This window comes from Nothobranchius furzeri, chromosome 3 (assembly GCF_043380555.1).
Source record: "Nothobranchius furzeri strain GRZ-AD chromosome 3, NfurGRZ-RIMD1, whole genome shotgun sequence".
Classification (NCBI taxonomy): Eukaryota; Metazoa; Chordata; class Actinopteri; order Cyprinodontiformes; family Nothobranchiidae; genus Nothobranchius; species Nothobranchius furzeri.
Window position 1 is genome coordinate 71,564,092 of NC_091743.1, and position 21,887 is coordinate 71,585,978.

General features: G+C 43.7%; 1 protein-coding gene across 2 annotated transcripts in view; it reads left to right on the plus strand.

The window, feature by feature from the left end:
* LOC107385006 (membrane-associated guanylate kinase, WW and PDZ domain-containing protein 3) overlaps positions 1–21,887 on the plus strand; it is a 242,866-nt gene that overhangs the window by 168,726 nt on the left and 52,253 nt on the right. For both annotated transcript variants that reach the window (XM_054731807.2, XM_054731814.2), the window contains exon 2: positions 4,946–5,062. In XM_054731807.2, the coding sequence (XP_054587782.2) occupies positions 4,946–5,062 (117 nt within the window). The remainder of the gene's footprint in view (positions 1–4,945; positions 5,063–21,887) is intronic.

Here is a 21,887-nt window from a genome sequence, read left to right on the forward strand (position 1 = left end):
AAGTGTGCACCGGCACTCGGGAGGAGGCTGAGAAATCCCCCTGCCAAGTGCCGTTGAATGTGCTCACTCCCAAGGCCCTAAGTGTGTGTTGCGTGTAATGTCGTCAGTGGACGTGTATAAGGTGCAAATAAAATTGGGGGGCAGGTTGCCACAGGAATGCGGAAATGGGGTCCATACCCGCACTCCCTGACTTGCCCACCCCCAAGGTCCTATGTGCATGTTTGTGTGATGATGTGAGGGAGCAGGAGGAGAGAAATGTGTGGGGATGGGGAGGAATGGCTGGTTGGGCTTATCCCTCCAGGGAGCCAGCTCCCCCACTGGCCCCAATAGGCACCTTTGTTATCAAATTGCCACCCAGGGCATGGAGACCCCAGCCCATCCTGCCAGGGCCCAAAGCAGCAGCATTACAGAGCCTCACGGAGTCCGAGGGCACCAACCCAGCCCCACCCCAGCAGAATATCTATGCCCATCCCTGCATTTGCACAACTTCCAGAATATATAAGACATAGAACATCCAGGTAAGGTTGGGTCCTCCCCCTCCTGGACCTCCCCCTCCCCTGTGATGGGACAGCAGAGGAGCCAAGGTCTACCCGAGGCCCCTGAACCTGGGCCAGGCACTGCTGCATGTTCCTGCCTTCTTCCCGGCAGCATACATGTAAGGACCCGACCCCCAAGGCCCCGCCCACATCCCCACACGGGGCCGGCCACCCCGAGGCAACCCAAGCACTTCCAGAGGGGGACAATGGCCCCCCAGTCCCAGACACCCCCAGTGAACCCACCTCCAGGGAACATCCGGATACTCCAAACTCAGACCCTCCACCCCCCTCCACCCACATCATCCCGCAGGACAATATCAATGGTCCCCCATCGTCGCTATGTGATGGAACCGATCAAAGGAGCCCAGAAAGATTGATTTGAAGTGGAAGCAGAGGCTAAATCAAGTGCAATATGATCTAACAAAAGATTTCTATACTGGTTAATGCAGAGACTTTCTCTATTTTTCCAATTCAAGAGGATAGTTTTCTTAGCGATGCATATGGCAGTCAGAACCACGTGAACCAAAGATGTTTCAATCAGGACATCGTCCAGCTTCCCCAGTAAACAAAGAGAGAGGGAAGTTGGGATATGACATTTCAGACACTTTGACAGATCCTCACATACTCTACCCCAAAATTCCTGGACAGGTAGACAGAACCACAGTGCATGAATGTAACTGTCAGGAATGTTGTTTGTGCAGTGTGTACAGGTGTCAGATGACACAAACCCCATCTTTAACATCCGATGACCTGTATAGTGTACTCTGTGTAGAATTTTGTACTGAATTAATTGTAAATTGGAGTGTCTGATCATTTTAAAAGTTTTTTAACAAGTTTGGGACCAGAAGTTCTGGTCAAAGCTAACTGATAGATCCACCTCCCTGTCAAGGAGGAAACTGATTCCTGCAGAGACGCGTTCTCAGCCGTGAGCCGCTCCACCTGCTCCTGGCTAAACTCCAGAGATGTTCGGAGGTCCTGGAACTCCTTGTGAAGCACCTCTAGCAGGTGGAGTCGCCCCTCAAATCCCAGAAGCCATTTATCTATGGACTGTAGTAAATCTAGTACATCCTCATGGGGAGATGCGGCCTCGGGCAAGTCCTGGGGACGGCTCCTCTTGGTCTCAGGTGTTTCCGTCTCAGCTGCTGCTGCTTTCTTCGGGCCCATGACAAAAAGCTCAAAAACCTCGTCAATATATATTTGCAAATTTTCTAAATTTTCTCCACTTACCTCCATGTTGAGTGTGTTATATTTACCAGATTTTTTTTTTTTTTTTTTTTTGCATTGTCAGTGAGTAAATTAGGTGAAGATCTGTCTTAATTGTTTGTGGAAGTTGATTAATAAGCTGCCATCTGCTTCAAAACGCTGCCATGTGTCCGGTGATCGGGCCGTCAGTGCATGCGCATGCTCCCGAAGTGAAATAAAATTCAAGTGACTCAACAACCAGGCTCTGAGGCTCGCACAGAATAAACAAGAACACTTGGCTCTGAAACTTGCAGCCCATACTGGTTTAATTGGGTAGTTAAATGAAGATGTATTCATTTTTGCTGTTTAGGATGTTGCTGTGCACTGTTTTAGAGTACAGGTAATTCTTTTTTTAAATACATTAACCAGGTGTGAGGCTGATTTAACAGGCTTGAAGCTGGTTTTATGGTGCATAGTTGAAGAGCTTTTTCAAAGTATTTGTTTCTAACGTAGATTTGAATCAAAAGAAATTTGTGGGACAGGTTTGAGGTGAGGATCCTAGACTAATATGAGTCTTTGTGTTTGCATGTGAGAACAGTTGGACGCTGATGTCTTTGCAAAAGCAGACAAACAGCATGCAGCCTTTATTTTGAAAAGCCAGGCCCAATGGGATCATTGCTTTTAAACACAGAGCCAATGGGATCATTGCTTTTAAAAACAGAGCCTGAAGGTGCTGAGATCTGCAGCCATGAGGTGCATTTGAAACTGTTCCAAAGGTTTAAGGAATACGTTTAAAATAAAAAATATTGGGATTCTGGTGCCGCCACTTTGTCACCCTGTGTTGTTCCCTCTCAGATGTAGAAGTAGTAAAATGTAGACGTTTCTCATCACAATGCCAACCCCTTGCAAACCACTATATTTTACTTATTTTTGTACAAACATTGCGTATTAAGTCCAGCTCATATTCACCAAACACAGACTAGCCTGTTGGTGAATGATGTTTGTGCTAACGATGGAAAAGAAAGGATTACTTGGCGTAGGTGGGCTGCTTCAGAGCCCTCTACGTTTCTTCCATCAAAAGATGAGGAAGATGATAGCAAGCATATGGCTTTTATAAACTCTTCATCATTTTCAATCACTGATAAACTTTCTTCCCTCCCGCCTGCTCACAACAGCTCTAGAATTCTCCCTTTGCGTCAAACTTTGGCTGAACTTCTTTTCTTCAAGGCTTTCGAGAGTTGGAAGCAAATGGGAAATCCATTGAGTCTGACTTATGAAGCTGTAGCTTTGACATCTTTGGTAAAAACATTTGAGACTTGTGTGAGGCTGTAAAATCTTTATGGGAGTCGAGTGTAAACACAGCTTCCACTTCACAGTTTAGACTCAGAGCTGTTGTGTCAGGCTGTGATGACACTAAATTCTACTCAGACCAGTAAGAGAGAAGAGTCAGAGAGCAAAAACGAACACACACATTTTAGCACTCATGAGCTCATAAATGCACTTTACACATTTTATATTTCTTAAAGGTCAAGTTCACTTAGAAACCATTTTTACTTACTTATGAAATATGATCAGTCATTCTGAGTTTGTCATGCAGTTAAATGTGAAAATAGTCCTCTACCCCTACTGCATTAGCTTCTGAAAGAACCTCCACAGTGAGACGCTAAGCGTTTAAAAGCTTGACAGAGCTACATCACATTGCTAAAGGAAGCAGCAGAAAACGCCTCGGCTAGTAGAGGCTAATGTCAGCATCAGCAGCTCTACAACATGGCAGAACTTCTTCAGACTTGTGTTATTTGTGGAGATAAAACATCAATGTGGAGATAAAACATCAATGCTGCAGAGCAAATGGAGTCAGTGGTAGAGTTGTGTTGCTGTTAGCCAATCAGAGGCGAGAGCCAGAATATTAGGAAATATAACTCCAATGCCCGCCCTTCTCTTCTCAGCTCTGCTGTGGCTCACATCCACTTCCTGAAATAGGACTGCCAGAGCTTTTACCCCCATAGAGATCCACTCACTAGACATTCGTTCATACTAGAGACCACTGCAGATGTGTTAAAAAAACGAGTGAACTTGGCAGAGGTGTGGACTTGAGTCACATGACTTGGGCTCGAGTCAGACTTGAGTCATTATTTTAATGACTTCAGACTTGATAAAATTTATAAAAATGTATGACTTGACTCGGACTTGAACGCCAATGACTTGCGACTTGAATCGACTTGTATCTGTTGACTTGATGATGACTTGAGCACATTTGATATTTTAGCACAAAAGTGGCCCGACATGGACAAAAATCATGAATCAGTCTTCGTTCTGGGTTTGATCTTGTACGGCCAGCTGCAGCAGCACTTTGTTTATAATCAATTTCAGTTGCACTTCCAACTTGTTTGAGCAAATAAATGAAGCTTTAAGAAGCTTTATGTCTGGAATTTATTTATTATCATTGTCATTACATTTAAGTTTGACAGATGACTTGATTATGACCTGAAAATTCTAAGTTAAGGACTTTGGATTCGACTTGGACTTGGTTGTCTTTGACTTGGACATAACTCAAGACTTGACTGAAAGACTTGTGACATACTTGTAACTTGCAAAACAGTGATTTGGCCACACTTCTGGAACTTGGTCTTTAACCTGAAAACCCAACCTTTTTGTATTCTGAACCAGTGATTGAAGTGTATTTGATAGAAGAGATGAGAGTTTCAGAAGCTGGTTTAACCTTTGATCTTCCCCTGAAATAAAATTATAAGGTGAATCAAAAAAAAAGGATTTGAACTCCCAGATAGAAAGGACAGGTGGTCAGGGAACAACCACGATGATTTCACTTCCTCCACCACAGAGAGGACTTTGAGATTGATTATAAACGTGACCTCAGTTAATCCAGTTGTACTGAATTACATAACAGGACAGAAGAAGACAGTGAGTTAAACATTTATGATTATAATGCCGACGTTATTAATTGTGTGCTCCTCCAGAGTACAAAATGTCAAAAGGCCGATGACTAAATTGATGATGTAACTCCTACAAGTTTGTACATGACCTTAATTTCTTTATATTACTGCTTTTACTGAGATCCGGATACTAATAAGCATTTGCTATGAACCCCTGTTCCACACACGTACATCCTCACATGTCAGATTTCTTTTATTTGGCGCATGTTTACACTGAATTTCTGTAAAAGAACAGCTTTTTTCTGACCTTTCCTGCTTTTGTCTTTATTACTGCAGGTAAAGTGTTGAACACGGACCTGCGCCACTACCTCAGTCTGCAGTTTCAGAAGGGCTCGCTGGACCACAAGCTCCAGCAGATCATACGAGACAACCTCTACCTACGCACCATACCCTGTAAGTACTACAAGTGAGCTCCAGTTCACTCCAGCCCAGCTGCTAGCGCAGCACCAACTGTACAGAATAACCCACTTTCAGTGCATGCATGCTTTTATCCAAAGCACCTCATGGGAGTAATTAGGATGCTCCAAATGCATCACACAACTGGAAATCCATCACACAAGAAGCTGCATTAGTGTGTTGTCGTTCCATTAAAGAGGGCCTGTATACACAAAACATGTACACACACACGCACGCACACACACACACACACATTTCTCTCATCCGCAAAGTGCACACTTTTAGGCATCGCCATGGCAACGCTGTCAAGGACATCTCTCGATCCCCCCATGCAACTTATTTACTTCTGTACCTTATCATCACAGTGATCAAAGTCATATTCTGCAATAAATAACCCTCCTTTTCTGCTTCTGCGGCAACGCTTTCCTTTGCTGACTGCGTGCTCACAGAAGCCGTCACCCCCAATTATTCTTTTCTGAAATCAATAATAGGGTGGTAAATAAGGTTGGAGCTGCAGACTGACAGAACTAATGCTGAGAATGGCAGCTGTGTTGGTAATAGTAAATCATGCTCGATGGAAATGTCCTTGGTTGCAGCATATTTTAACAGCTGTTGATCCAGTAGCCAGGAGAAATCCTGCATGAAATTGTGTCCATTATTATTGCAGCAAGTGGAAATGTTTCATGATGTCCGGCGTGTTTAGAGTGGGGGAAAAATGTAGAATTAGCTTCTCTTTTTTTTAAAAAAAGGACTTCTATTGATGAAATTCCTCTTTCTGTGAAGCGAGGAGGAGAGAAACATTCAATCTATAATCAGCAGCGTTTTCGAACCAACAGGAAGGTTTCAGATGCTTCAGTGTTGCAATCTTTAGAAAAGAAAGCATGGAAGTTGTGAGCATAAGAGACAAGGTTGTTAGTGCAGCAAAGGTGTTAAATCAATATTCAGATTAAGGTTTCTGTGGGCGGCAGAAATGAAGAAGTACAATTTTCACTCTGATGGGATTCATTTTAAACGTGTGGAACACTCGTTTAATCAGTTCATTTGCAATGGTCTTTGGGGGGAAAAATCCCCGGTGTACCAGTTACAGGAACCAGACCAGAACTGAGCTTCAGATGGTGGGATTTGGTCTCTTTATATCCTGATATTTGGACATCTCGCTTCTGATTGGATGAGAGAAATGTGACTCTATCACTGGCTTGCAACATTGGTGTTTTATCTCCATAAATAACACAACCGTGGAGGAGTTCTGCTGTGTGGTGGAATTGCTAATGCTAACGATTACCTTCTGCTGGTGAGACATTCTCAGCTGTTTCCTGGACGCTAAACTAAAAACGGCCTTCCTCGTCGTGAGTCAAGTTGGGTGAGTCAATGAATATTCAGTGACAGACTGACGTAGATCTGTCGGCTTTTCAAATCCTAGAGTTTCATCCTCTAATTTCTATCAGAAGCTAATGCAGGAGGTGTAGAAAACTATTTTTATGTTCAGCCTGCATGGAAAACTCAGATTGTTTAGTGTTCCACACCTTTAAAGAATTACATTTTCTAATAATTTAAATTTATTCAAATATTCCATATAAATACAAAAAGACTTTTCTTCATTCATATGACTGAATGAACTATCTAGCCACACTTGTTTCGTCTTTAATGCAGGAATTTGGCTGAGTTTAAAGCTCAGTCTGATGTTCTAATACAGCAGAAGTGATGCTTCTCACTCAGATATTGTTTCTTAAATATTTTCCATGTTTCGCTGAAGACTCTGCTCTGTTCAGAGGAATTCCCTAATTGAGGATAGTCGAGGTTCTTGTTGGATATACAGAGTAGGAGCTCCTGAGGCGATGTTTGGGCACAGAGCTGTCACAGCACTCTCACTCCTCCAGGGCAGGAAGTAGCTCTGACTTGTTCTGAAGGAACGTGCATGCACAAGTGTGAAATCTTAAGGAAGTAAGCTGCTTACCTTCCATGTATATTTAATTTGTGCCAGTTTTTTATTATTGAACAGGGTGAATCGTTTCTCCCTGGGCTTCGGTGGACTCCCTGTGTGCCCCATATACCTTTGGTCTGCCTGTGAGTCATGTTCAGAGCTGAGTTGTTTCCTGGGTTTCCGGCTTTGACTTGAATAGTTATTGGATTTTTCTTTTTAAAGCTCAGTTGCACTGGCGGTCTTTTGGGTCAGTTACAGTGGTTGGACAGAGCGTGATTACAGAGGGATTTCTCCATCACCACTGCTACCTGTCATTTTTATCTGCTTCTTCCTTTGAACACGCACCTGCACACACTTCCTCCTGTTTCTCTTTGTTGTGTGGTGCTGTGTTTTTGTTTATTTTGTTATTTCAGACAAAACGGCATGTTCTAGCAGTGGCCTTTCAACCATATTCCTCAGGAGCAGCAACCAGACTCTCACTCTAATCCCCTGCTTGAATTACTGTCTTAATGAGGAAGAGACGAGGACTCACACAGTCATGGCACCTCCATCATTCATTTGTTCTCTTTCAGTCTCCCATCTTTACCCCGCTCTGTTTCAATTTTGCTTCCTCTCTGTTTAAATTAGCCCTGCTTTCTCTCTGTCCTCAGCCAGTCTGACTTGCAAGCTGACATGAAGATATAGAAAAATGCATAACAGATTTTGATCATTTAATTGTAAGTTGAAATACTCTGTTGTTTTAGATTATTCTAGAGTCACTTTGGCTCTCAGACTTATGCAAACATGCTGTCATCTAAAACATGTCCTCCTAAAGTACACCTATGGGCTTTGTAATGATAACATAGTTAGGGGCATTAGCTGTTTTCACCTCTTCAGATAAAGGCAACAGAAAAAAATGTTCTGTACTCTTAGCATCACTTCACAACCCTTTAGCTGATTTTGTCAACCCAGTGTGTCAAATAAGTTTCCCGCTCCCCAACCCTCTGGTTGAAAGCAGAATTACAACTGTCAAAAACAACCCTGCCACAGCCTGCTGTAGCTAGCGCTAACACTCGGCATACTAAATAAGCCTCGGAGTAAAAAGATCCACACTGCTGGACAAAACCTATTATTACTTATTGTCACGCTGCATTGGAGATAGTGGTGAACCCATGTGTGGTAGAGGCAGAAATGGCAGATCAGGTAAAAAATGGCTTTAACGAATAATGGCAGGTAGGATGGCACAAACAGGTGCAACGTAACAGTGAAGACAGTACAGTTATCTGAAAAATGACAAGTGCAAAACAGGGAGCATTATAATCAGGAGCACACAGGTAGGCTAACAAGGGGCAGGTTTAGTCCAATAAACAACTAAATAGAGGAGAAAGAGTCAAAGGGGGTGGAGAAGATCCTGACACAAGTTCAGAAGCAACAATGCCAGGTCACCATTAAGCCTTTTTTCCAGGAACACTACTTAGCCCAAACCAGCTCTGTACAGCTTGGGTTTGAGTCAGTCTGTCTGAGTGTAGTTTTGCTCCCATGCCAGATCCATGACAGAAAGTGGGTGTGTCCCTCATAGATTCGGGGGTTGGGTGATTTTTACTCGTGACAAAATAACACGAGGTGATCAGTAAACAGTGTAAGGTAGCCTGTATGCTCCACAGAAACACAACTCAGCTGAAAAATGTTAGTGTTGCTGGGCATTTAGCTCAGTTTAGTGGCTTTTTGTCAGACTCTGAACCAGGAAATGGCTGCAGGCTGTAAAGCAGAAGACAGAAAACTCCGGAGCAACCAGTGACTCTGCCCCCTAGCCAATCAGCGGCCAGAATCATGATGCCAGCCCGACTCAGCCTTGCAGGTACCTCAACGGAGCAAGGACTAAAAATAGGGGAGAAAGTAGAGGGAAAATACCAAACCGTGCCCTTGGGAACAGTGGTCGGGCCTAGCTGCATCGGTCTGCATCACAGTGTTCCTGGAAAAAGGCTTATGTCAGTGATTTTGTAGCCTCCTTAAGCTCCGTCGCACTAGTGTAGGCCGTGCAGATGTTCACTCTGGTTTTAGCTTTTCACTTCACCTCCAAATTAACTCTTTTACTTTTAAGCTATGCCATGATACCAACAAACTAGCAAAATTCTTCTGTTTCTTCTTGTAATTTAAAAAAAATCTAACTGCTAACCTTTATATTAGCTATTGACAGTGTAAACAGTTAATAGCCAATAAGCAGGCACAGAGTTCCCCCTAGTGTACTTACCTGTGCCACAAAACCTTTAAGAGTGCTATCTATGGATGCAACGGATCATCATTAATCTGTGGTCCGCACAGATCTCTCTCTCTCGCATACATGGTACGTGGATCGGTCACGTGAACGGCAGAGGTGCCACCTGTTCAATCCAAACAAGAAAAGTACAGTGGTGGAGAGGAGTTGAAAAACCACCTGCATCGTTTAAGTCGCGTGTGTGGGAGCATATTGGTTTCCCTGGGAACGACAGTGGTGATACAAACTGCAAAAATTAACACACACACGTGCCTCCAGTCTGACGGTGCAGCACCGTTCACAAGTACCTTCAAACGCTGTGACAGGAGGGAGGCAGTGGCATGCACAAAATGCCCGAGACACTTATTACATTAAAGTGGTGGGACCTTTAATGATTGTTGGGGACAAGTCTGTAAAAGACGAGGAAAGAAAAAAAAAAACAACGCATCAGGAATGTGAGGGAATGAGTGAAAGCAGGACCCGGCAGTGATCATATCTATGTCAAGCTGTTTTATCATTTAATCAGCAATCGGACCTCTCTGTAGTTTTTGTTTTCATAGCAAGTTGCAATTTCAACAGAAAAATGTTTCACTAAGTCTGCTACAAATAAAGAACAAAGATATTTGTCTTTTCCTTTTGTATTCTTTCTGCTGATCCAAAAAATAGTGACTGAAAACCGTAAAATGGTCCAAACAGTGAGTTTTTTGACCCGTTGCATCACTAGTGCTGTCCCGTGTGAAGTTAGTACAGTTTCTAACTCAATCATCACTGAAACCATTTTGAAAGCAATAGTTTAAAGTGTTAAAATTCTTTTCCGTTGTTTTAAAGAATCAGATTTTCACTCATCTGCTTCAGGCAATATCTAACCTAGCGTAATAGCTGCAGAATCAATGTTTTTGTTATGAAACACATCAATTATGTTAGGTGACATTGCCTCCTTTAGCATAATGGAAATCAATTACAGTAAAAATCAGTTTATGGGTGAGCAGAAAGGGAACAAAAGAAAGTCCATAAATGTCACCAATGGGGACACGCACCATCAGTTCTCAGAACAGTTGCCTGCTGTTTCTGCTCAAATGCGTTGCATGGATCCTCCTTGACTTTACGCTTGGGAACAAGCAGGGTAATCTCTGGAACGGCTAAATAAAAAATCCAAGCTTTGAAAACATAATGTGGTCTTTGGAGGTTTGCTAGATTTTAGGTTTGGGTCCTGGTTCTGTTTGTTTAATTCTCACACCTGCATCTGTTTAGTCGTCATTTCTCTTACCTTCTACTACATCCAGTCTTCTGGGTTTGTGGCAGGTGGGTTTATGTCTGTCTCTTATTTCTGGAATTTTCCACTGCTGTTTGGCAGCTCCTTTTGCTCATGAAAACATTCTGGATATCTTCATCCATCTTCCTCCTGCAGTTCCGTTGCCTGGCTCCTGTTCACCGCTACTCAACCTTTCACAGCATGTCATGGCCATAGTGACACATCCACACTTTTCCTGTTTAGAGCATTGAGAGAACATGTCAGTGACGTGAATTTGAGCGACATTATTTCAATTGACTATCTTGTGCAGAGAAACTATTTGCATGTAAAACATCCAAAGAATAATTGTTAATTTGAACACAAGTCACTTTCAGGGCACTCTGTTGCTACTTTTATCACTCTCTAATTTCTATCTATCCTTCAGGCTTTTTTTTTTTTTTTGCTCCTGCATTCATCTCACCATGCATGAACAGCTTAGCTCTCTTTTGACTCTAAAGTTTGAGTCTGTCATTATCTCATGCAAACAAATGAACTCTAGGCTGTCCAAAAAAAGGTGAGTTCAAAGATTCTTGATCCACCTCAAAACTGCAGAGTGCAACCCAACTCACTGAGTGTGTTAAATATCACACAAGGATGTTACATCAGCTTGTCTGAAGGTGGATTTAAACCCAAAATGTGTGTGATGGCCATGTAGTAGGGAAGAGGATTAACAGGTAAGTGTGCCAGTGGTCCACTTTAGGTACTGACCATCGTGGCGCTGTCCACTCGCATAACCGCGCCTGAACCGTGCTGTCCAAGTTTCAGTCCGACTAACGCCAGCCGCTCAGGTTTGCTGAGCTGCGCAGTTTGGGAGCCAAATTTTTACACAGCACTAAAGATTTGGTAGATTGGTTACAAAGCAATGTCATTGATATTAAAACCAAAGAAAACAACAATATTTATGTTTGCTGAAACAGAAAATACACTGGAGCCTTACTGTCTGTTGGTGATACGTTTCCAAGTCATTCAGAGTTTTTATGGGATCACTTGAGGAGAAAGTCAAGGATCCTCAAGAGAGGAGTACAAAAAGGAGCGTTTCTGAGGAGCAGGCTGCGAGAACAGGGTCGTACACAGACCCTTGACTTCCCACGGAGATAAAAGATGGCTGTGAAGAGTTTCTCCTCAAACAAAGTCATTCACCAAAACACTCAGAACTTGTGCAGAAACCCATCTACAGAGATGTAATCACAGACTGTCTCAAAATCCTGATTTATCTTCCTCCAGCATCTTATCCGTTCTCTCTTACATTTTTATAATCATTATGATGACAGTATAAAAAATGCTGATTGATCTGCATTTCTTGTAAAATGTGGATATTCTGTATTTACTACAATAAAGTCTGTCTTACCAGCAAACCTGTAACAGCAGCGGCTCTCAAGTGTGATCGGGGGGACCATAGCCACCCTTGAAATATAATCAGACTGTTTTAAAGGTGCAACATGTAAGATTTTACAGTGAAATAATCACAGAACAGGAAGGAAGCTTACATTGAAACATATTTCCTTCTCAGCCGATTGGGTGGAGGCCAGTTTTTCTCTTTAAGGCCAAAGAGCGACATAGTCTTTGTTTGCAATCCGCCTGTATACTTCCTGGTTCCAGAGCCTGTGTTGGCGTTTAGAATTTAACACTGATCAGTAAAAGCCGTGGTGTTGTGGAAAGATTGGAAGCCAGTAAAAGACCAGTCCAGAAATAGTTTCTTGTACCCCTGAGAAGCAATGACATCTTTTTGCCCCCCCGCCCCCCCCAATGGGAATTCCCTGGGGGCACCACTGCTAAACAGATAAACAGAGTTGGGATTCATTTCCTTTTTTATTTTTTCACACTGCAGCATCAAAGCTCAGAGTTGCTATAATTTTGAAGCAGCATCATAAAACCATGCACCGAGCCGCCATGTTAAATTCATTGCCTGTCTCTTCTGACTGACTGCCTCTGATGTTCCCGTTATGACATCCTCACAGACAGACAGTTGCAAAAGACAGGTCTCAGCAGTAAACCCCGGCAAGACTAAAGTGGCAATTTGTTTAACTTCAGGATGGAACGACACACAAAAAACACCTGGTTGAGTCGCAGCCGTGGAGGGAGGGAACGGTTAAACATTTATGAGGAAATGCATGTCAGTCCCGGGATGAAGGGCAGCAACATTTAGATGCATTTCTTAAAACTTAAAATGCTGTTTTGGTTTCTTTGAACAGTAAAGTATGTCAGCAGAGTGTTATTGTCACTCAGGTGCAGCTCATTTAATTTAAACACACAAAGACGAACGGTTAATTAATGCAAGAGAAAAAAACATGAACATTTTTATTCTTTTGGTTTCATTTCACGTGTATGTTTTACCTCCATTAACAACACAAGCCTGAAGGAGCTTCTGCTGTGTGGTGGAGTTGCTGATGCTAACAGTTGGCTTCTAGTGGTCAAGACGCACTCTGTTGTTTCCTGGACGCTAGCCAACAACAGCCTTCCCCATTGTGAGTTAAGATGGGTGAGTCCATGAATGATAAGTGACAGTGTGATGTAGATCTGTCAGGATTTTCTAATCCTAGAGTTTCACCGTCCGTTTTCGATCAGAAGCTAATGCAGGAGATAGGTGTAGGAGACTATTTTCATGTTCAGCCTGTGAACGATTAGAATCAGAGATAATCATTAAAACATTGTTTCTCAGTGAACCACACTTTTAAAAGTTTAAATGTTCAAAATATTTATTTTCTAGGTTTGGCCGACAGTCAGCTCTTTCATTATATGTTTACATCATTTAGAACCAATACATTAAACTGTTCTTTTCATGTTCTAGTAGGAAACTTTCTTATCCTTTGAACAGATTCATTTGTCCATCTATTAGTTAACAAAGCATGCCTGCTGTGTGGAAAGCTGCTATGTAGACGTGAGTTGTATTGATCCTTTCTTACTTTAAGCAGGACAAAGAAGGACATTGTTCTCCTTTCCTTGACATGCAAAATTTAGTAGCATTACCTGCTGCCTGTAGGTTGCAATCTAAAATCCTTTATTTTCCAAAATGCCTTTTGTCTGGCCATCATCACTTTCTGATTCGGTTTGTGAAGAATCTGTCTGCATGTGCTTGTCTAAGTGTCAGTCCCTGTGGTAAAATTGAAAGTGCAGTGTTGTTAAAGCTGCTTTATAAGATTTGCTGCCTTTGCGCTAATGAAGCTCGGTGACCTGCATCATTAAACCGTCGGCAACTGATTCACAGTAATAAGTTCACAGTAAATATCAATGTAGCATCCAGGGTGATTTCTGGGGGACTTTCTTGGCAGGTACATAACTGACTGAAGTAATTGGGCTACAAGAGACATTTTGGAAAGACCCAAGTCAGCACCAACGTCCAGACAAGTTGCTAATGAGAAGCAGGAGAGGCTGGCTGGCGTCCTCATGCACACAAAGCAAAATCAACTGCTTTTGGTCACTCAAACTGTAGCATCAAGGATGGGCTACAAAAGCAAGCCTCTCTGACTTCTGCTTTACTTTGGTACTCAGGTGCAGCGGGGCTGTCGTGGTCCAATTAGGGAGGGAAATGTAAGAGTGGAAACACAAAAGGCACCAGCAACATAAAGTTAGTTAATTGCCGTAGAGAAAACAAAAGTCTTTTCGCTGCTAACTGGCACATTCTCTACAACCTAAAATGCCTGCATTTTAAAATAGTTGTATTACAAGGCCTGAATGCTTTTTACGGTTGTTCCGATGAAATATTTTTATCAAACTGATCTTTTATTCCTTAGAATCTAAAATATATAACAGTGTACTGTTGTGTTGCTCTTTAAAGAACAAGTTAACTGAAAAATGGGGTTTCCTTGTTTTTTAAATACAAACGATCACTCTGAGTTTCACTTGCAAGCAGGAGGTAAAAATAGTCTTCTACACCTCTGTCCTGCGTTAGCCACTGAAAGAAAACAGAAAGGACATTACTCGGGTTTGAAAAATCCAAACAAATCTACGTCACTCTGGAAAATAACATCCGTGGACCCACCCACCTTGACTTGCAACAGGGAAGGCTGTTGTTGGCTTAGCGTCTGGCAGAGAGCAGAGCACGTCTCGGCTAGCTGAAGCTAACCATTAGCATTAGCAACTCCACCATACAGCAGGGCTCCTTCAGACGTGTTATTTGTGGAGATAAAACATCGACACTGTCACGGTGCTGTTATCCAATTAGAAAATAGATGTCTGAATATTATGAATAATAATGAATAAGACCACAAATCCAGCCATTCTCTGCACACCACTCCTCTGGCTAACTTCTGAAAAAGCAGCGCCAGAGCTTGTTTTTCCCACAGAAAACGACTCACAAGGTAATCATTATTCTAGAGACCACTTAGAGACGTACTGAAATTATGAGTGAACGAGAGCTTTAAAGCTCATAGATTCTAGATTTGACGAAACCAGCAATGATGTGTTTTCTCACTGAAGTTCACTTTTTACCTTTTGGACTACAGCTGTGCTCCTGAATGAGCTCAGGTTCATTTTCCCTTTTGGTGACTACTGATCAGCCATAGAATAACATCTCTAAATTCCATATTTAGTCACATTTCTTCCTAAATTGCTGCTTGAACTGGTTGGTAATAAAAAAGAAGTCTATGAATGTTTTTGATCCTTTATTTCTGTTGACTGTAATTTGTGAGAATCCATAATTCCTGATCCTAGAGCATGGTCTCAAGTCAGAGTAAGCAGTTGCATTTATCAGCAATCTGGAGACGAAGCAGAAACTAAGCAGAGAGGAAAGAGACGTGGTTAAAGGTTGGATTTAGTCAAACTTTCAAATAGAACATACTTTTTCCTCCATGTGCTCACCGCCTGGTTTGTTTGCAATTGTAAAGGTTGCCTCTTCTACTGGATTTACCTTGAATTCAGTTTGACCTTTTCTCAAACAGGTAAAAAAAACATTGGTAGCTTTCTCCCTCTTTAGGACATATCCATTTTTATGCTTATTATTTATTCAGAAATTAAGGATTACTTAATCCTTGTGCTAAATTAATCACTCGACAGCTCTCCCACCGTAGCAGAGGTTGTCTGCAGCTTCACCGCAGGAGCAGCGGTTGCTCTCAGAATGCTCTCGTGTCATTTGCATTCAGGTTTGCTCCGTGCGGTTCAGAGGGAACCTAAATCACACCAGGAGGTTACACAACTCATTACTTCCATCATAATTCACATCTATAATTAACTCTGCTGTTTTCTGGTTTTTAGCTGTTACTACACACACCAAGAGGCTCCCGGTGATAACGTGTTAGCACAAGCTATGGTTACTCATAGAAGATTAAATGAATTAGGTCTCTTGGCACGGTGTAAGCTTTCATCAGCTATCCATCTCCTGCATGATGGCACTGAGGTCTTTTAGGATTTCTGTGCAAAACAAAATGCTGATTCCACCCTCCAGAAAAATGTGTGGCAGTCCTGTAAGAATCCAAAACAAGCTGTGTCTGTGGATGGTGTACAAACCAAGACCTCAAGCAAGGGATGCACTGATATGAAATTCTGAGCCGATACCAATATCCAGTATCAATATTGTTGTAATGACCAATAACGAATATTAGCTGAAATATATAATATACACACACACACACACACACACACACACACACACACACACACACACACACTGACATTTGGCAGATTTTATGTAGACTGAAAATTATGAAAAAATTATGCATTTCCCATGGGCTCACCATTTGTGGGAGGGGCCAAAGGGGTCAGGTGCAGTGTGTGACGGGTGGTAGTCGAGGGCGGGGACCTTGATAGTCTGACTCACCTCAACGCATGGCTCTGGCTCTGGAACCAGTTTCCTTGAGAAGGGTTGGACTTTCTACCACTCTGGAGTTGCTCCCACGGAGAGGCGCCAAGCAGGGGTGGGCATACTAGTTGCCCCCCATCTTGGTGCCTGTACGTTGGGGTTTACCCCAGTGAATGAGAGGGTAGCCTTCCTCCGCCTACGTGTGGGGGGACGGGTTCTGACTGTGGTCTGTGCTTATGCACCAAACTACAGTTCAGACTACCCACCCTTTTTGGAGACCTTGGAGGGGGTGCTAGAGAGCGCTCCTTCCGGTGACTCCCTTGTTCTGCTGGGGGACTTTAACGCTCACATGGGCAACGACAGTGAGACCTGGAGAGGTGTGGTTGGGAGGAACGACACCCCTGATTTGAATTTGAATGCTTTTTTGTTATTGGACTTCTGTGCCAGTCATGGATTGTCCATAAAGAACACCATGTTCAGACATAAAGGTGTCCATATGTGCTCTTGGCACAAGGATACCTTAGGCCGCAGCTCGATGATCGACTTTGTTGTTGTTTCATCTGACCTGCGGCCGTATGTCTTGGTCACTCAGGTGAAGAGAGGGGCGGTGCTGTCAACTGACCATTACCTCGTGGTGAGTTGGCTCAGGTGGGGGTGGGGGGGGTGGGGGGGGGGGACATCTGGCTGAGTCTCCTGTCAGAAGGAGCTTCAATTCCCTCCTCCGACAGAACTTCCAAAATATTCCGGGGGAGGCGGGGGACATTGAGTCTGAATGGACCCTGTTCCGTGCCTCCATTGATGAGGCGGCCGACCGGAGCTGCAGTCGCAGGATCGTCGGTGCCTTTCATGGTGGCAACCCCCGTGCCCGCTAGTAGACACTGGCAGTTAGGGATGCTGTCAAGCTGAAGAAAGAGTCTGCCAAGTCCTTGGACTCCGCCAAGTCTGCTCTTTGTCACCGATTCTCTTCATAACCTTTATGGACAGGATTTCTAGGCGCAGCCAAGGTGTGGAGGGCATCCGTTTTGGTGGCCTGAGGATCAGGTCTCTGCTTTTTGCAGATGATGTGGTCCTGTTGGCTTCATCAGAACATTATCTTTATTTTTCGCTGGAGCGGTTCGCCGCTGAGCGTGAAGCAGCTGGGATGAGAATCAGCTCCTGTAAATCTGAGACCATGGTATTGGTTCAGAAAAGGGTACAATGCCTTCTCCGGGTCAGGGATGAGGTCCTGCCATAGGCGTCATTTTAACCGGGGACGCCGGGGACATGTCCCCGGCAAAATTCGTGATTGGCAGCTGTGTCCCCCCCACTTTCAAAAAAGCCTGCTGATGAGGATTTTTGTTTTACCAGCTCAGATCTTATACCAGGGGTCGGTAACCTGTTCCCATCAAAGAGCCATTATTACCCATTTCCCACGGTAAAGAAAACACCGCAGCAGTCGCAGCGTTGCGGGCGGGGCCTACCCTCAGACAGCAGAGCGCTGCTCACAACAGGTGACAGCAGCCGGGGGCATCGCACCCGTGGGGGACAACACCCACACTTTTCCAGCTGTTTTGCTCACCTCCACACCAGTCTGGTTTATTTACGTCGCACTCACTCTGTTTGCCTCATCTCCTTCTTCACCTCCCAGCCGATGTCGGGTTTCCAGGAGAGCAGGAGAGGGAGGGACGGAAGAGCTCGACTGAATTCATAATTTTACATCTTGACATTAGCTGTACAAAGTCTGAGTTTGATAAAGTGAAGAACAACAATTTGCAGAGGTTTATAACAGGCGCGGCGCCAGGTTTTCATTTTTGGGTGGGCAACGGTAATTTTGGACGGAACTTAATAAGCAGTGACTTAAGTGAAGCAGGCAGGACGCGCTAGAAAATTTAGTTTAAAAAGACGTCATAAATGTTTTCCCCCGTCATTTTTATTTCTAAAATATGAAGTAAAAACTCCCAATTTAATTTTCATTCATTTGTCATTAATATTTAGTCTACAACCGTGCGTTAAGTGGACCAACTTCCAGTAAACGCAAAGCATCCAGCCCATCTCTCCAAATGCGTAAAATGTGCATCAGCCGCTAGTTAGGCGTGCCGCGCGCACCGTCAGCTGATCAGCCCAGACAAAAGCAGAGCAAATAGAGAAAGAATAGAGGATAATTCTGTCTGGATGTGGATGGAGATTACATTTTACAGCAGCCTGATCATCATTTAAATACGTAAACCATCACCTGTCTTCTAGTCCACGCTATCAGCATTATTTTAATTGGTGTGTGTGTGTGTGTGTGTGTGTGTGTGTGTGTGTGTGTGTGTGTGTGTGTGTGTGTGTTTTCCACTTCAAACACTGGTCTAACCAACCAGACCAGCGTGTCCAGTAACACATTAATGATTAACCCCAGAGCCACGCGCACTGCACTGTACTGACTGTAAATGAGGGGGAAACTATTTAATCGGATCCTTTACTTTTCAACATGGTTTAATGTAAAGTTTCATTCAGTACAAACTTTAGTTACACCCATCTAACGAGACAGAGCCTGGATTTGTATTCTGAACAGTTTAAACATGTTTAAAATGGAGACATGCATGACGCGTCTAAAATTCGCACCTGCTCCGCTATTATGGAAATTAAACTAACAAGATGAATAACATGAACTTATTTTAGGCACAGACAACATCCCCCACACTTTTGAAAAGCTTGCAACGCGCCTGGTCACTCGTGTACGTCTTAATTATCTTTCATTAGACGATAATCAATAAAACGATTTATATAAAATGGATCCAGAAGTTGTAGCCCGTCTCTGCCTTCAATTTTTGGTATTTTTCACCCTGTTGATGGTTTTACTAAGCAGGTGCCACTTTTGTCCTATGTTTCTTTTTAAAACATGTTAAGACTGTTCAGAATACAAATCCAGGCTCTGTCACGTTTGATTGTTGGCATTAAACTTTGTAGGTGGGGAAGGTCGGAAAGCAGCTCAGAAGCGCCGATATGATTACGCACAAGCGTGACGCGTCAACCCGGTCTCACAGTAAGACCGGGTTGGAACTGTTCAGGTTTACGCAGACAATCTTTACATTTAGAATTGGCTTACAGATGTAAAATTAATGCAGTAAAATATAAAGCTTTTTATTTAAATATCCATTCATTATTTCACAAGCACAGAGAGCCGCATCAGATGGATGGAAGAGCCGCATGCGGTTCCAAAGCCGCCGACCCCTGTGCTAGCCTACTTTATTGTCCCCAGCAATTTTTAAACCCCACTCAAGTGTATGGTTATTGTCCCCAGCAATTCTGAAAACAAACTGACGCCCTTGGGTCCTGCCCCAAGTGGAGGAGTTTAAGTATCTTGGGATCTTGTTCACGAGTGAGGAAATGGAGCGTGAGATCGATAGGCGGATTGGTGCTGCATCTGCAGCGATGCGGGCGTTGTACCGGTCTGTCGTGGTGAAGAGAGAGCTGAGTCAGAAGGCGAATCTCTCGATTTACCGTCAATCTACGTTCCTACCCTCACCTATAGTCATGAGTTTTGGGTAGTGACCGAAAGAGAGATCGCGGATACAAGCGGCCGAAATGAGTTTTCTCCAAAGAGTGGTTGGGCTCTCCCTTAGAGATGGGGTGAGAAGCTTCGTCATCCGGGAGGGGCTCGGAGTAGAACCGCTGCTTCTCCACGTCGAAAGGAGCCAGTTGAGATGGCTCGGGCATCTGGTAAGGATGCCTCCTGTACGCCTCCCTTGTGAGGTTTTCCGGGCACGTCCAACTGGGAGGAGGCCTAAAGGTAGACCCAGGACACGTTGGAGGGACTATGTCTCTCACATGGCCAGGGAACGCCTTGGGATTCCCCCGGAGGAGCTGGCCCAAGTGGCTGGGGAGAGGGAAGTCTGGGACTTAGGCTACTGCCCCCGCAATCCGACTCCGGATAAGCGGATGAAAATGGATGGATGGATGAAAATTATGCAAGCTGAATTTTTGATTGTCTTTCTTTATTTGTTTAAAATGCACACTATGTATACACTTCTGAGATGATAACCATCACTGTCACATGAATAGACAATTGCACATAATCGCCCCGTCACCCTCAGAAACAGATGCACAAACAAAAATGAGATGGAAAATGTATCGGTTATTCATATGGGCGCAGTTTTTGGGCTCGACACACGGGAGGCGACAAACGACCACAATCAGCGAAACTCATCACTATTGCTTTGATAAACTGACACATTGGAGGCAGCAGCGGCAAAAGCCAGCAACGTGCTCTGTTCCAGGGCAAATAGTGAGTCTTCCGTTGTTTTGATTGGACATCAGATTGGAGGGAATTTTAGGTTATTAAAGCAGGTCAGAGTTATATAATTCAATTCCATTCAATTCAGTTCAAAAATACTTTATTAATCCCAGAGGGAAAATGATTGCTGTAGTTGCTCAGAATAATAATAATGATCAAGTCATCAAAGCGTTATTGTATATTACAATGGCTGTTGGCAGGAAGGATCTCCAGTAGCGGTCAGTGCTGCACCGAAACTGAAGAAGCCTCTGACTGAAGACACTCTTCCGTTGTCGGACAGTCTTGTGAAGAGAAGGCTCAGGGTTGACCATAATTTTCTTAATTCTCTGGAGAATCCTTCTTTGCATTATCTCCTCCAGTGGTTCCACAGTCGTCCCCAGAACAGAACCAGCCTTTTTTATTAGGCTGTTGAGCCTTTTCAGGTCCCTGCTTCTGATTCTACTACCCCAACAGACGATGGCTGAAGGGATTACACTCTCAACAACAGACTTGTAGAAGATCTGCAGCATCTTGCTACAGACATTGAAGGACCTAAGCGTTCTCAAGAAGTGCAGTCTGCTGTGCCCCTTCTTGTAAACGGCTTCGCTGTTCTTTCTCCAGTCCAGTCTGTTGTCCAGGGGAACTCCAAGGTATTTGTATTCCTCAACCACCTCCACTTCTTCTCCCATGATGGAAACAGTGTTTGACTCCACCCTGTTTCTTCTGAAGTCTGAAATCATCTCCTTTGTTGTGTTCACGTTCAAGGTCAGATGATTGTTTCCACACCATGCCACAAAGTGCTGCACCAGCTCTCTGTACTCAGCTTCCTGTCCATCTCTGATACACCCGACAACTGCAGAGTCATCTGAGTATTTCTGTAGATGGCAGGTCTCTGATTTGTACTGGAAGTCTGAGGTGTACAGGGTGAAAAGGAATGGTGAGAGTACAGTCCCCTGTGGTGCTCCAATGTTACTGATCGCCTGGTTTGATGAGCAGTTCTTCAGCCTCACAAACTGTGGTCTGTTTGTCAGGTAGTCTTTAATCCAGGCGATAGTTGAGGCCCCCACTCGTGTATTCTGGAGTTTCTGGCAAAGTACATCAGGCTTGATTGTGTTAAATGCACTGGAGAAATCAAAGAACATGACCCTCACAGTGCTGCCTGCTTTGTCCAGATGACAGTGGATTGGTTGAAGCAGCTGGATGATGGCATCTTCAACTCCAACTCCATGGTGATAAGCAAACTGCAGCGGGTCCTGATATGTTCTAGTTTGCTTATTCAGGTGGACCAACAGGAATCTCTCCAGGACCTTCATGATGTGGGATGTCAGGGCAACCGGTCTGTAGTCGTCATTGACTGATGAGTGAGTTTTCTTTGGAACTGGAACAAGGTGGGATGTCTTCCACAG